The sequence below is a fragment of the Malus domestica genome, chromosome 15 (genome assembly GCF_042453785.1).
Source record: "Malus domestica chromosome 15, GDT2T_hap1".
NCBI classification, from domain to species: Eukaryota; Viridiplantae; Streptophyta; class Magnoliopsida; order Rosales; family Rosaceae; genus Malus; species Malus domestica.
In genome coordinates, this window is record NC_091675.1 from 19,822,064 (window position 1) to 19,838,880 (window position 16,817).

Here is a 16,817-nt window from a genome sequence, read left to right on the forward strand (position 1 = left end):
TCCGAGTCCATGGAAGTTTGGAGAAGAAGAGTAAGGAATGTCGATGTGGGTTATTGGAGAAATTAGGGCTGTTGGGAAAATTAGGGTTATTGAATAGGGATTATGGGTGTTGGCCCGCTGTGGAAGAGGGAGAAGGATTGCATAAGAATTTGGGTTTTGTGTTCCAGTTGAGGGAGAAAGAGAGATTGAGATGAGGGCCTCACAAAATTATTTGTTTTTAATTAATTTTAATTGTTAAATAAAGAACAAATAATTTTTTATTAATTAATTAATGTTTTATTCTAGTTGGCAAATGAGTGTGCTTTGTTCCTGCCACGTCGGCTTTTAACATAAAAATTGACGGAGATATGACATTGCAACAAATTCAAAAGATGAGGTATGACATTGTAATATTTAAAACAAGATGTATGGAATTGTTATGCGACTCATAGTTGAGGTAGTTTTGTAAAATTTATCCATAAATATATATAGCCACATATACATCCCAAAAAAAAATAGCCCCTCATTGGGAGAGATTATTTTATAAAGCCCTAAAGATTATTTGGAGCTCTAAAATAAGCTACATCCATTACTTTTTCATCCTCATATAGAACCTCTTACTGGGGATACTCTAAGGACCCTATATATCCAGGAGGATCCTCTCCGGATCCTCTTTATGAAGATCATGAGGATCCTCAAATCGTTTACTTTCATCGTATATCGTGCGGTCAATTTTCGTCAGATACTATTTATATTTTATTTAAAATAAAAGTATTTAATATGATTTCTGACCACACAATGTACGATAAATAGACACGATTTGAGGATCCCCATGATCCTTACAAAGAGGATCCAGAGAAGATCCTCATTCCCTATATAGGAAAGTGGTTCTCTCTGGATCCCTTCTACCAAATCCACCAATCCGGACCTTTAAAATTTGATCCAACTGTTAAATTTATTATAACTTTTAAAGGGCCCCTGTTTTTAGCTAATGGATCAAATTTTAAGAGTCCGGATTGGTGGATTTGGTGAAAGAAATCCGGAGATAATCCATTTTCTTATATATAATCAAATATCGTTACTTTTGAGGGGAAAATGGAATATTATGTGATATTTTAAATAGGATGATTCTGTCAATACCTTTAAGCCTCCAAGTGACAGGTTAAATGCCGTGTAAAGTAACTATCTGGATAAGATTTTTCAACTTTTGTTCTTTTTCATCAGCATCACCGTTTGATCGATCATCCCCTTGTTTTGTTTTTGTTTCAGCACCCTTTTAGTAAAAGACATGTACGTCACCCAACCACCATATATAGCACTTTTGATAGTAAAAACATTCTTTCTAAAAAGGTTTATGTGTTTACCAAAAAAAAAGGTTTATGTAAATCGGGAATCCTTTGTTTTTTAAGCTTTAATTTCCCTCCCCTATAAACTTGTTTGTTTAGGGAAAAAGGATGCATTGTATTTTTATGATTAATGGTGAAAAGGGAAAAGGTTGAATATACTAAAGTTGGCTTAATTAGACAATTAAACATGATAACTATTTCAAGAAGAAAAGGATGCCTTTTCCTAAAAGTAAAATAATTGATATCCCTAACAGAAACGATACAAGTTGCATGGGGTCAATTAAGTATACATGGAAGGGGATCGGGGATGTGAAGGGGCAGTGAACATGGAGGAGGTAATACGGGATCAAAAGAGTAGCTTTAGTTTTGCTTATCAAGATATGGCTATCAAAAGTGTTTTTTAATCTATGCTTTATGACTTTGTTATAGTTTTATAGTTGTAGCTCATAATAATCAACGGTTGTGAGTTGTGCATGAATGACTTAAAAAGAAAGGTCGTTCAGTCACGAGAACAATACTTTGGTTCCTATTACATATATTTCATCCAACAATTTATGTGAATTGTACATATTCCAGGAATTCTCAAAAGCTATAATCCTAGCATGTTCGTACACTTTTGATGGAACAAATGATAGGGATTTTATCACCTGCACAAGTAGGGATAAAAACACTTAAAATACTTGCAAGAGTACAAGGTAATTGTAGTATAGATGACTCTAGTAAGGTCGTTCTCCACATGAATTGAATGAATAATTGTATCAAATCAAATCTTAATTAATTACTTAAAATAAAGTTTTTTGTTCTTTCAAAGTTTTGGAAAAAGTTGATTTTTTAATTTAAAATAATAAAAACGAATTTAATAGAAAATAATTAAATAAAATGACAAAATAAAATAAGCTAAAAGAAAACGGTTTTTGAAAATTAAATTGTAAAAGCCTAGGGTTCCACCATCACTTTAACAATCCTATGTCGTTCTTCCAATTACTTATGAATTACACATGCATATTTTGAAGGTTAGGTTTTCCAAATATATGCCTACTTGGACCCCCAACATAGAGCGTATATCAAACATGCAACCCGTCTGTAGTATTCAGATCAAATCTAAACATGCATGACTCATTAAGCTTTGTGAAACCTTTTGAAAAACCATAAAACCCTTAAGACGTGGTATTCATCCTAAGTGAACTTGCACATATTAATCACAAGAAGCCTTCGTCAATTTCAGGGACCGACCTCTGACCAAAATTGCATCAATTTACTTTTTAAAAGATCCTAATGGTAGCTAAGCATTAAGACAATTAGATAGTTTAAACCGGTGATTAATAATTCAAAACTTGCATGCATAATATCATAAGCAAATTGAAAAGAAACTACATATTCTTACTAAGGCTCGTGGCCTCACCCTAGCGAACGAAACTAGTTACCAACAACTATAAAACAAAATATTATTAAAAACATTGATAGAAAGCACCTTGAATATAAATTTGAATCGTCAAAGGCTCTTTAAGTAGTGTGTGCGTTCTCTTTCCGTCTCCCCCTAAACCCTAATGGCTAAAAAGCCTTATTTATACTACTAGAAAATAAAACCCTACCTAGAAAAGGTCTTAGAATAATACTAGGAAACCAAATAAATTCAAATAAATTAGGAAACATAATCCTAAATTGACTAGTAAAATTCGCGTAAAATCTGCATAGTCTAAGAACAGCCATGTTTCTATATCTTCAGAGCTCCAAAACAGGCCCAAAATGGCTAAAATTAAAGCTTGAGATATCGCGAACATAATTGCAGAAGGCTTCGAACCCAAAGGACATCATCTTGGACGCCAAAAAGCCCAAAGAATTCCAAAATGTCAGTTTGACAGCACTGCACGCTGCTCCTTTATTTCATCGCCATATATAAACCGCTTGGTAGAAAATTATGAACTTTGATATGATCAAGTCAACAAACTCACGAACATCCTCCAATTGGAATTACTCCAAAATTCTTCTGTTTGACTACTTTTTGCTCCAGAGGAAGTCGAATGTCCTACATTAAGAATATAAATCAAAGTATCAAACTTCTCACAAAATAACCAATAAATTAATACTAAAAATATGGTCAAATATATAGTAAAATATCGACTCATTAACAAACAATTATTTAGTTTTTGGGGATTACAACAAATTATTCAGCAATGCCAATAGGTACAAAAGTTGTGGAGAATGCGACGCAAGAATATACAATTAATTAAAATGATCCTTGAAACTATATTCTCCAAAGTTCGTATTTTGTTTTTCTAGCAAGAATAAAAGATGATTAGGTGATATTAGCTCTTCGTCAATAATCGCAAGCAACACACCTACTGTTCTCCGGAGGAAAAAACATTGCACCAAACCTCCCCCGTGTGCGGGGCCCCTTTCTTTTTTGATCAATAACGATGAATTTCATTCCACACCAATAAAGCATTACACATTTGGGATGGGTTAACAAAGACTTCAAAAACCCCCACCTGGTATAGCCATCTTCAAGCAGAAAAGGTCCATCAACAGGAAAGAAGCTCCCTGTTTACCACCATCTGAAATCATATACTCCGAGTTTCCGACTCAGCCTCCAAAATTACCATTAGCCATGGAGGAGCCTCCTCAACCCAAACCATGAATTCATTACAGCTTAATGCAAATTGAGCCACTGAATGTGCTGCCATGTTTGCCGCTCTCGGCTGCCATTGGCACGCAAAGCTTCGAAAGCAATTTCTTAGCTACTTAATCTCTTCCACTAAATTCCCATCCACTCCTCTATCATCTTCAACGTTCAAAATACTATCCACCGCTGTTGAAGGATGACAATTTTCATATGTTGTCCAAGTTGAAGGTTGTTCATGAAGAAAAAATATCCCTTTACTAATCCCCACAAAAATGTTAGGATTAAAAGACAACTTTTTTCATGAGTAGCCTTCAACTTGTACAAAATAAGGAAGTTGTCATCCATTTCTTCTTTCAAAATACCTTTAATATAATGAATAGTCTTATCCATATTAATCTTCTCTAACAAACGAGGCCTTAAGGGGCTAAACTAATACCCGCACAGCAAGGATAATTAATGAAAATGATAATGTAGGGCAAAAAGATAGTCTAATTGTTGATTATCTTGAGATTGTAAGAATAATTAACTTCAAAAGAATGAATGCTTCCTATGTAGTTGTTAGATGACTTATATGTGAAACCTTCTAACCCTAAATTATTTTCGATAATATATTGTAACGTATAGTTCAACACGCACAACAAGTTAACACAACCATCTTCTGTTTGCTGCTTCAGTCGAACAAGCATGCATACTAATTCGAGATGGTAACAAATAACGTTAGAAAACCATCAACTTTAGCAAACTTGTATGATTCATTGACAATTTAGGCATCACTCAGAGGTATTGGACTTAATTTTCCAGCCAAGCCCACTAAAATGTATGCTAAAAAGCCTATCACAGATTAAAACTTTGCCTTTCAATCACCTGTCCATAAATATAATTTGCTTTTCAAAGGCTAGTCGTCTATATATACTTTTTTTTTCTACTCACACACAGCCACCAGAATTTTCAAAGCACTAGGCAAAATTCTTGGTCAGAATGAAAGTGATTATATTGGATGACTAAAAGGAAAGGCTAAGAAAATCAAGTGCGAAACAATAACTTTTCTGTTGCTAAGTTCAGCATTACAACGCATAAATGCACATATGAAACGATAGATCCATGTTTTCAACAGAGATAAGATATATACTTTGCGTAAAGGCATAGCCAAACTTGAGTTTTCAAGTTCTCACTGAGTAGTAGGAGAAAAAACTTCGTGCAACTGAGAATATATTTCTATCATCTTATCTTACTTGTCATGTCATAATTTTTTAAATTTAGTATTTATTCCATGTGCAGGGCAATACTTCGATGAGTATTAGCTTCTTCCTTTCCAAAGTTGGAAGAAAAAGGAGTATGTGACTAATATATAGGGAACATTTGGATTTTTTGGTTTTCACTTCCTACTGGTGATAGAAGGCAAATACATAGCGAAACGAGGGATGAAGAAGAGTATATATATCCCACCATAATTCTTCACCCTCGCATTTCTTCCATACAAATTTTCCTCACATCTCAAGTGCGAAAAGTGAATATAAAACACTAAAAACGAAAACGTTATCAAATAGTCTCTTTGAATATGAATTTTTTTAATTTTCCTATAAATGGTTTGCGTTTGCATGAAAAAATCCACGTTTAACTTGCCTTACAAATGTGTATGTGCATGAATGGTCCTGCCGATACTCCTCCTAGGTCGTATTTTTATCGCATCAGCGATGAAGTCAATGTGAACATTTTCTTTATTTGATCACGAGTAAAGAATCTTTTGTAACTTGTTCAACACAAAATCATGATTATAATTAAGGTGACTAATTAAGATGTTTAGAATCTTAACTTAATTATTCAACACGTACACTAATTAAGCTGTGATCTGGCTTGTTTGTCCTAGTTTGTGTTAAAAGTCTTTTTATCAGGAAAAAAAAAGTTTAGGAAATTAGCTAGAAAGAGTATAAAGCTTTACAGATTATATCCTGCAACTTTTGGAATTAAAGTTTTTAAGAAAAATAAATAAATAAATGAATAGAAATTAGAAATCGAAAAGAGCATAGCCAAGTTGGATTAGTTTCGTCCATGTAGCGTTGTAATGTCTAGGTGTAAAAGCTACTTAATTGATCGAACCTTTTTATCTACAAGAAATTGTTGAAAAGCAGTTTTTATCTACTCACTTTAGCTGTTTAAAGTATTAGAGGAGTTGACTGATACCCCATTATTTATCAAATAACATCCTCTAGTTTATAGGGTTTTAAGGATATCATTTTGTTTGGTTGAAGGGGTGTTCTTATACAACTTGATGGTTCAACATAGGGGTGGAAATTTTTACCAAATTACTGTACCAACCACCCTACCAACCATACCATACCAAATTATTACCAAAAATTTGTATCAATTGGTAATGGTATGGTATTTGTACCGTACCATACTATTTCGATACAGTACTGGTATCCAAAACCAGTACCGGTGGTATACCGTACCTACCAATATTATTAATATTATATTATGTATTTATTCATATAATTATTTGAGGGCAAAATTAATAAAATTAATAATAATTACCGTAGAAGTGTAAAAAATGTAAAAAAAAAATATACAATCACTCATAGTGACAAGCTTTACAACTTTCATGAAGAGGTCAGCTTCAAAATCCAAAACTATAATCCATAAATCTTAAATTTATATTTAATCGTCGATTGTCATTTACGCTTTATTCTTCTTACTAAATTTCATTTTTTGAAAACATGATCATCTAGCGGATGTAAGAAGATGAACGGTTTAGATCTTTGATATCACGTTTCGATATTTACGGTTAACTGAAATATGAGTCGATATCATATAGTTTGTAAAAACTTTATAAACATCAAGCAATATTTTCACTAACCGTAAAACTCTGAACATAATATCAACTATCCAAACCGTTCATCTTCCTGCATCCTCTAATAGATCATGATTTCAAGAAAAGAAAACCCCAAAAAACAAAATTTGATGAGAAAAATGAAGCGTAAATGTAAACAACAATCAACGGTTAAATTTTTATTTATGATTTATATGATTATAATGGCGAATTTCAAAGTTAAGCTCTTCACGAAAGCTGTAATGCTTGTCATTATGAGCGTTTATATATTTTTTCTATATTTTTTACACTTCTACATTAATTAAAAAATATTAGATTTTGGGCAAACTAAGTGGCGTAAAACAAAGTGGCAATTACCATTAGCATACCGTACCAACCAAACTATTTGGTATACCGAAATTTTGGTACGGTAATGGTAATAAATTTTGCCGTACCAAATATTTGGTATGATAATTGGTACAGATGTTTTGGTACGGTAATGTACCAAAACTACCCCTACTTCAATGTATCTTTGGAATCAACATTAGTTACACATATTTGATAGATTGTTAAATAATTGTTAACATGCTCTTTGTTGATGACTGTTTAGGTCAACAAACAAAAACGTGAAATAAAACTATGATCATATTTTGTTCGGGCTTCCGTGACGCTGACCAAAACAGGCATCAACAAACAAAAATGTGAAATAACACCATGATCAGATTTTGTTCGGGCTTCCGTGATGCTGACTAAAACAAGCATCAACAACTTCATCTTTTCATTTCTTTCATTTTTCATGCATGGATCTTACGTTTGGATAAAAGAGGTGGCAATTTAACCCATTGTTGTTAGTGAGTACTTGTTAAACACATTTAATTTAATATCGTCATCATATATAGAAGTGAGATTGCTAGTGTTGGTGATTGTGTAAAGTGAAATCAAACTAAATGAATTTTAATAAGACTTATTAACAATCTATTGAGTTGATTTGTCACCTCTACGTGACACTATCAAGCAAAAACAGGCATGATGCATGTTGCATCACAAAGCACAATAAATCTACTAATTAAATGCGTATAAAATGCTTCGTAACAAGAATGTAACAACAAATTAAGGCATATATATACAAAGAGTCAACTTCTGATAAATCAATTTGGAAATCACAGCAATGCCACGAGCAAAAGAAAAATAATAAAAATTAAAATACCAGCTCGGATAACATATTTAAAAATTAAAAAAAAAAAAACATTAACCCATATTGTTGGATGTAGCAGCAAAAGAATTACATTTCCAGCTACTAATTATATCTGCTTCTCTACTATATAATTATTTACATCACAATCTAAAATCCGAAAATCGACTTAAGAAAAAACAAATGGAAAACCCTTTGTGATTGTGGCAGCAAAAGCAACGCTCATGATTTGTCCTTTTATAATCAGACGACGTGGATCACATCATCACAGTGTGTATGTGTTTGTACGCATTACTAAAGTTGCACACATGGGACCATAGGCTTTGCTCGACGCCGTATAAACCCACATGCAAAGGTTTAACCTCCGATGGAATCGTGGGGCCCATTTCCTCCGGCGTCGGCTTCCAGAAAATATCAAGGTGTTTGGGCCCACCACGTAATCTCGACAGTCGAACTGTTAGGTCGGATCTCCGATGAGATATTTTTAGTGTGAAATCTGCTACAGGGAATCAAACAGCGGCGGCAACCGCCAAGCTGCCGCCATAACAGTGACGGCCATAACGACGAAGTTGGGCATCGTATTACGTAAACTAGCTGAGACATCGACTGCACCAGGGACCTGCCCATTCGACGACTTCACACTGCAAAACCCACCGCCAAAAAATTCATTAAAAATTAATACATTTTAAAAATAAATATAATAAAGATAATGTAATTAAATAATTAGCAAGTGTTGCATGTTGTGCCAATTACTTGCAATCATAAAAGCAAGGACGGTGCTTGTATTGATGCATGTCAATTATTAAAACAAAAACGTGGCAGCCATATCTTAACATGTTTAGTTGACAGTTCAAAAATGGTGGAATCTCAACCCACCTTTTGAATTAAATCATAACATTTTCTCTAATATATGCATATAAACAATTTCATCAATTATTCATACAAACAATCTCATTAAAATCCAAAAAAAAAGACAAAAAAATGGTGAAAAATGTTTACCTTGTTGAAGGAGTAGGGCAGAAAGTGATGATATAATTAGCGGAAGCACAGGTGAAGGTGCTGGTGCCGTCATCGTAAGCATAGCTGTAAGCTTTCGGGCATGCAGTCTTAAAAAACTGCGAGTAAGAACTCGGTTTGCATGTGTCCGGCGTAGCGTAGGCCCCACTACAGCAGTACTGAGGGTCCCCGAACGCCTCGCACGCGCTTTTACACGCCACGCCCTCGTCACTCGCTGTCACCTTCAGCTCCGAGGGGCACGCGGCGTTCAAGTCCACCACGCACCCGGTGGTCGTGCAGTTCCCTCCGGTCCCGCCCTCGGCCACCACCAACATGGGAAGATTATACCCGTCGACCAAACTCACGTCGTAGAAGTCCAGCCCGCCCGCGCCGTTCAACGTGAACTCCGCGAGAGTAGCAGGCGGCGTGGCTCCACCACCAGCACATTCGACTGCAGAAGATCCGCAGTCGGCTGTCACACAAGTGAACTTTCCGGTGGTTGAGTCCTGGGAGCAGAGCGTCCGCCCCCATAACCTACCCGACCACGAGGTGGGAACAGAGAACGTGTTAGACTCTCCAGGACCCAAAGCGAATCCAGTAGTGGGTAGCTGGTCCGTCCCTGCATTCGACAAAATGCCCGGCCATATGGTGTTGGTGCACTTGTTTGTGATCGTGAACGTCGCCGAGTAACCGACTCCAATGGATTGAAGGATACAGACAAGGAATAAGAAAGATGAAAAGGCTTGATGGGAAGCCATTGGAAGTGAAATTTTTTTTTTTTTTCGTTTGTACTATTTTGTTTCAGTTGGTCATGTGGGAGATGGGGTATTTATAGGGGGAACCGGATCCCCTCCCGAAGGTCGGCAACTGTGCTTTAGCGTCTCTATCTTTAGTGGCGGCCACTTGTGCATAGAACGCATCGTGATAATAAAAAGGTAATAGAAGATTAAATTTGTAGTAAAAGTTTTGAAAGTTAAAAGATATGAAAATTGATTGGTTTATTACTTAAACAGTCATAAACACATTTATTTTTATTGGTGATACATAATTTAATTAACAAATTTAATTTTTCTAACATTACTCGTTTAAAATGGTATATGAAAGAAGAAAGAGCTTTTCGAGGCCTGTAAGATCATTTTCATCCATTCTGGTCGATTTGAATTTAAACCACTTATTATGGTAGTTATTATTTACTCTTTATTTATTGTAATACTAACTATCATGGCAGTAATTATTTACAAAAATTTATTTAACTTTTTGGTATAATTCAATTACTTAATAATTATTAAACGGAATAGATTAACTTAGAATAGGTGACTATTATCATGTCACCTGTCATATTCATCACGAGTAATATTATTCATACCATATTTTTGTACTATATTTTTATACCACCTTAGGTGACATTTGTGGTGGACATCTACATCATTTGAATTAATCAAAATTTTAAATTTAGTTTATTATTTAATAATTAAGAAAAACTAGTTAATTAAATGATGATTGTGGTATACGATGAGCCTTTCTCCTTCATTTCCTTGGGTTTTGCAAATTTTTCAAATGATGTGGTTGTCTATATTAGATGTCACCTAAGGTGATATAGAAATGTGGTTTAAAAACATGTTATGAATAGCATTACTCATTTATCACAATAACGTTTAGATTTTCTAATAGAATTTGGCGAGCAGCAATGTAGATTCGGCTTTGACTTTATTTTCGACGAAAGATGTCAATTTTGTAAGCACAAATAAAATAAGAATGTAGAAAACGAATAAAATGTAGAAAAATAAGAATACAAAAGACGTTGGTGTAGGAAGTAAAAAAATGAATTAGTATCTGTTGGGAAAAATTCAAGTAGGTGTTAAAAAGTGGAGAGATTTTTCAAAAAGTATCTCTCCATTTATATCAACGTACACCGAAAAATCTCTCTAGAAAATGAGGCTCGAAATTCACATGTTTGGTTTGGATTTGGATTTGGATTTGGATTTGGGAGTGATAGGGTAGGGGCCAGACTCATGAGCTTTCAGCATGTGAGTTGAAAATATCAGTCCAGTGACCAGTCAACGGAGGGAGCATATATTCAACTTACACGTGGACTTTTGGGACTACTGTGTCAGAAGCAACATGAGTCATGCATTATGGAGCTGCCACGTGTTTGATAAATCCTGACACCAGTCTTCCTCCCTGGGGATCAGGATCCTCTCCTGAACTAAGGGTTAGAATCCTTCTAAATAAGCTCATCGGACCGTTGAAATTTTATCCAACGGTTACAATTATTATAACTTTTAAACAGGCCCCATGTTTGTAGTTACTGGATAAAATTTCAACAGCCCAATGGGCTTCCTCAAGAGGATCCTCACCCTTAGCTCAGGAGAGGATCTTGATCCCCTCCCTAAGTGTAGGCAACATGGTTACGTAATCGGAATCAGATATCAAAATCTTCGTTTGTAAAACATGCGATGTATTTTTTTCAAGCTCGAATTAGGCTTGGCTTGGCCTTTATACGAGCTGAGTTCGAGCGAGCTTAAAAATTTTGAACCTGATACCAAGCTCAAACTGTTTCGAGCTATTTCCGATACCAAGTTGGTACGGTTTTTAAAAAAAATTCGCAATATCGTGGTAAAGTTTAGGCTTAAGAGCTGACTATCAAATATTTTTAATACGTTCTTATGCAGTAATCACTACTATACATATAAAAGCATTAAGTTTATAGCAATATCTTACTTCTAAAATGTCTTGAAGCGTATACTAGGACTGGGAACAATGAAAAAATCGGCAGTGCTTATGTTGTTTTATGGTTTTGGCTCCTTTGAGCGGCAACCATGAAGTTCTATTGGTACTTAGTTCCAAAAGAAAGAAGAAATCCCATCAAACTATATATTTACACTAAGTGAGCAAGAGAGCAAATTGATTGCAAAATCGTCATTGTCGAGATTTGAACTTAAAACCACACACTCGTCATTTTCAAATGGCAGTAACGATTTTCTAATATTTAATTTTAGCGGGCGAGAGGTGGATTGGTCTTCAACAAATATAAAATATGTGGGTTACATGAGATCATCACTTAGAAAATGATATTCAACCTTAAATTTCAGTGACCCCGAGCACGCAAACGTTGCTTTCGTTACAAGCAAGCAACTTGACAACCAGCGGAGGCCAAGGTTTGGGTCAAAAACAGAAGGGTAAGTGTCCTCTGGAAACCTGAAGGGCCAGACCGACGGAGACCCAAAACATTTACCAATTGCTGCAGCCCATGCTCTTTGGGTCACTTCAAAACACAATTTCGGGATAACCCATAAAGTGAAATTAGATGACAAGCATCCATCTCCATCAGATTTGGAAACAAAATTAAGACTAGATGTTCACATTTAACTGTACCAGGAATTATGTTTAATTAATGGGAAGTGCTAGCGAGAGTCGTCCAAAAAGTGATTCCGCCGAGACTCGCTTAGCCACGTAGCTTTTCAAAAACCCTCATTGAATTTTATCTGGCACCCAAATTCTAGACCAAAAAAAAAAAAAAAAGGTTCAGTGTCATACCTTCGAGATGTAACGAACGGGTTTGGGCCGTTGCTATCGTGACTCGAATCAAAATCCTTGTTAAAGCACCTTCATGAGTCAAAATAGAAGAATATGATTTACGACCATCTGAGATTTCCAAATGCTATCTCAGCTAGAAACTATCCCTATTCCCTACTCACTATCCATACGAAACAATGAGCAGGGATCGGTCGAGAAAGAAAAACGATTCACTTCTAGTCTTTAACGCATGTCACAAGTTAACTAAAACTCTTAGGGGACGTTTGTTTGCCCTCATTAAAGTGTACCGGACTGGACTGGACTAAGGGTTAGTCCAGTCCCATGTTTGTTCTTGACATGGACTAAGTTTAATAAGACTAAGTCTCACTCGCCTGGACTAAATCAGGGACTAGCTGGTCTTAGTGAGACCCCTCAAAAACCATGGGACTAGCTAAGACTGTCCCCTTTCTCCTCCTCACCTTGCTCCTCGACCACTCACCCTCGAAAACCATTGGACTAGATGCTTTTCACAACCAATTTTCATATAAAATACCAAATTGAAGATGGGAGTGAGGGGATTACGATTCTACTTGAATCAAGGCCAAAAGGTGGTCGAAGGTGGCCGAAAAATGGCCTGGAAGTCTCAGGCGGTTTGGGTTTTATCGAATCCATAATAGATTCGAGCATGCAAAGCTCGGATCTGGGACCAGAGATGGGGAAGAGTTTGTTAGTGGTGCAAACCTCATCTAATCCGACGAGATTTAGTTGGAAAACTCGTCGAGAAACCTGCAACTCATCGAAAAAAATGGAGCCGTGAGGGTTCCATTTGACTAGCGCAGAGCTAGAGAGAGAGAGAGAGAGAGAGAGAGAGAGAGAGAGAGAGAGAGAGAGAGAGAAGGGAGGAGAGAGAGAGATATACAGACTGAAATCGAGAAGGAGGGAGGAGGGAGGAGAGAGGCTGGAATCGAGAGGTTTAATCTGGGGAGGAAAAGATTGGAACGAAAAAGGGAGAAAAAAAGGAGAAAAAGAGGGATAGAATGGGACTGTAAGGGAGGAATAGAGGGATAAAAAAATAGGATAAAAATAAAATATTAATAATTATAGATTAAATAATATAATATTAGAGTTTGTTAATTATCCTACTTGTTAGTTCGACACTGTATCAAACGCTTCACTAAGCTAGTCCAGCTTAGTCTAGTCTAAGTCAGTCCAACTTAGTCCCTGAGGCTAGTCCAGTCCGAGACAGTCCGGTACAACAAACGCACCCTTACAGCTACAAGGAAAGTTATACTGTAACCTTAAAAACACGAGGTTATACATGAAGGAGACCAGACACGGGCAGAAAGGATCAATAATACATTTAACAGAAACGCCACTCTAATCTACATTTCAACATTTGAAGGGGTACACAAGCCACAACTGAAAGGGTTTGCAAGCGTGTCAGTTCCCATTAAAGCTTATGCTAGTTTGACAACTTACTCACGCTTCGCCTGGATGGCTTAAAAAGATTTTGCTGGGTAGAACCCAATAGACCCAGATGGGGGTGACAAGCTGCTTAAGTTTGCAGCGCAGCCCCCCACCATCACTTAAGCAACAGCAGCAACAACAGATGACAAGCTGCTCAAGTTCATTAAATCACATGTATATAAACAGAATACCTATGCATACTCATGAACATAAGGATCATGATCAGCTCTTCGCTCCCGAATGCATCAACTGCAATGATCACAAATCCTATCCCTTATTAACTAGTAACAAAAATGCAAGTGGTTCATCTCTTTTTCTCCAAATGTTGGAAACACCTAATCTCTCAACATCAACAAGATGTAACAAATAGCAAAGTTAAACAGGATTCCGGTACACAATGCAATATCAAGTTATCAACAACAATGCGAAAACAAACAAGACGATAATCAGCTCTATCGCCTAAAGTTAGAGATAATTGAAGACATTTAATTCAACTTCTGCCAAACCGAAAATAACACAACATAGTCAAGCCACCACACCAATACATTGGAGATACCATAAATTCACAGTTGAAAACAAAATCAAGGGCATGCCACAACATTTGAAAATGTCTAATACAATTTCCAATGAAAAGAACATCATCAAACCACACACATTGTTCAATTATCGAAAGTAGGGACCAAAGTTAACACTTGAAATAAAAGGCTTTCAATTTAATAGCTCCGAGCGTCACCGATAACATGACAAGAAGGATTAATATGAAAAAGGCACCTAGTTCTCTAGCCGAACCGCCACATATATGCATGTGAAAGGGGAAAACTTGTTCGCCAAACAACGGCACTTACCATCGATCAGAAAAATTAAATCCCTTTTGCAAAAACCATCATATGTATATCCCACCAAAACGCAAAATTAAGAGACCCAAATACTAAAAAGACTAATGATTTAGCAACAAAAAGATCAAAGATTCTTGAAGAGAATATTTACTATTACTCTCTCTCCTCTTTTATTTCCTTCAAGCGTTGGGATTAGGAGGATTAGCACACTCCTTAGCAAAATGCCCTGCTTCCCCACAGTTATAACAACCTGATCCAGAGCTCAATCCATATCGTCCGCCTCCACGAGCACTGCTATCGCCGCCGCCGCCGCTGCAATCCCTCGCCATGTGGCCATATGCCCCACAGCTATAGCAAGCACCAGAACCAGCACCAGCGCCGCCGCCTCCACCAGTAGCACAGTCCCTCGCCATATGCCCAAATGCACCACACTTGTAGCAGCCGCCGCCGCCGCCGCCGCCACCTCCACCACCACCGGTAGTCCCATTAGGGCAGACCCTTGCCACGTGGCCATACCCACCACAAGTAAAACAGCCACCACCACCGGCTCCGCCCCCTCCACTGCCCTGACGGCAATCTCTAGCCATGTGCCCAGGCTCGCCGCAACTATAACACCCATCGCCACCGGCACCGCCTCCATTCCTCCTATCACCGCCTCTCCATCCACCTCCAAATCCAAAACCGCCACCACCGCCACCGCGGCCCCCAGAGCGACCGAAGGTCTCCTTCTTGTTACCGACCAACGGCGCGCCGTTAGGTCCTGTCACATCGACGGCTTTGGTCTTGCCGTCGTCGCCGAAGTCGATAAAGAACTCGACGGTCTCGCCCTCCGCGACGGTGCGGAAACCGTCGGATCTTATCGAGGACTGGTGGACGAAGAGGTCCTCGCCTCCGTCGTCGGGGGTGATGAAGCCGTAGCCCTTGACGTCGTTGAACCACCGCACCTTCCCGGTCGATCTCTCCTCCGCCATGGTTAAAGGTTAAAATTCTGATATGGATTTACGCGAGGGTTTGAAAGCGATATACAGAGAGAGAGAGTGACTGTGATTATACAGAGGAGAGAGAGAGGGAGAGAGAGAGTTGCAGTGAAGGCAACGGCAAATCTAAGGATGAATAGTAAAAGTATTTTATTAGTTTGTATTTATATAAAATGAAAACCCTAATCCGTGTCAGGCCCGTTTCTTAATCCCCTTGGGCTTCTTTTACTTTTTTAAGCTTTTTAGGCTATTTCCAAGATTTTTTAAGATATTAATATTTTAATGAACAGTATAAGGTCATATTTGTTTCCGTTTCAAACCGAGGGCCAGAGGGCTCGTTTTAGTCCTTTCACAAAAAACCGTCTCCAACCGAGGGCCAAACATAATTTATTATTTAAAAACTACAACTTTAATTCATATTGTTTAATGTTGTTTCATGTTACTTAATTTAATTTAATGTTGTAAATTTAAAAAAAAAAATATGAAACAAATTTTGAGGAATAGAAGTTATAGGAAAAAAATGGAATTTAAAAAAAATATGAAACAAATTTTGTGAAATAAAAGTTATAGGAAAAAAATGGAATTTAAAAAAAATATGAAATAAATTTTGTGAAATAGAAGTTATAGGAAAAAAATATGAAACAAATTTTGTGAAATAGAGGTTATAGGAAAAAAATGGAATTTAAAAAAAATATGAAATAAATTTTGTGAAATAGAAGTTATAGGAAAAAATAGAAGTTATATGATAAATTTTGTAAATAAAAAATAATAATAAAACTGTAAAAAAAATTGTGAAATAGCCGTTGTATTCAAATTTTTTCAAACTATATGTGTCGGTTAATACTAATTAATAGATATCCCAGTAGCCATTAGCTTTAATTCATTATATTCTATACTATTCTTGTCGGTTTTAACCGACAGGAAATCCAACACTTAAAAAAAAAACTCGCCAACCCTCCAGCCTTCTAGCCCTCTACGATTCCATAGGGCCCTCCCAGATTCCAGAGACCTCTGACCTAGCCCTCGGTTGGAGACGGTTTTCGAGCTATTTTCGGCCCTCTGGCCCTCTGGACCCTTCG

At 36.8% G+C, this 16,817-nt stretch overlaps 2 protein-coding genes across 2 annotated transcripts; both read right to left on the minus strand.

Annotated features, from left to right (window-relative positions):
* Positions 1-7,923: 7,923 nt before the first annotated feature.
* On the minus strand, positions 7,924-9,899 carry LOC103401068 (thaumatin-like protein 1). Its single transcript, XM_008339775.4, has 2 exons — positions 8,946-9,899; positions 7,924-8,587 (listed from the first exon to the last, which is right to left on the minus strand). Exons 1-2 carry the CDS (start codon positions 9,698-9,700, stop codon positions 8,446-8,448), a joined length of 897 nt encoding a protein of 298 aa, XP_008337997.3. The 5' UTR covers positions 9,701-9,899; the 3' UTR covers positions 7,924-8,445.
* A 4,711-nt stretch (positions 9,900-14,610) lies between these two features.
* LOC103425042 (cold shock protein 2-like) lies at positions 14,611-15,926 on the minus strand. The gene has a single exon (XM_008363121.4). It carries the CDS (start codon positions 15,730-15,732, stop codon positions 14,941-14,943), a length of 792 nt encoding a protein of 263 aa, XP_008361343.3. The 5' UTR covers positions 15,733-15,926; the 3' UTR covers positions 14,611-14,940.
* Between the last annotated feature and the right edge of the window lie 891 nt (positions 15,927-16,817).

Coding starts and splice junctions, on each gene's coding strand:
- LOC103425042 (XM_008363121.4), bottom strand. CDS start 15,732: ATGGCGGAGGAGAGATCGACCGGGAAGGTGCGGTGGTTCAACGACGTC.
- LOC103401068 (XM_008339775.4), bottom strand. CDS start 9,700: ATGGCTTCCCATCAAGCCTTTTCATCTTTCTTATTCCTTGTCTGTATC. Junction 8,588..8,945: donor TGCCCTACTCCTTCAACAAG/GTAAACATTTTT, acceptor TGGGTTTTGCAG/TGTGAAGTCGTCGAATGGGC.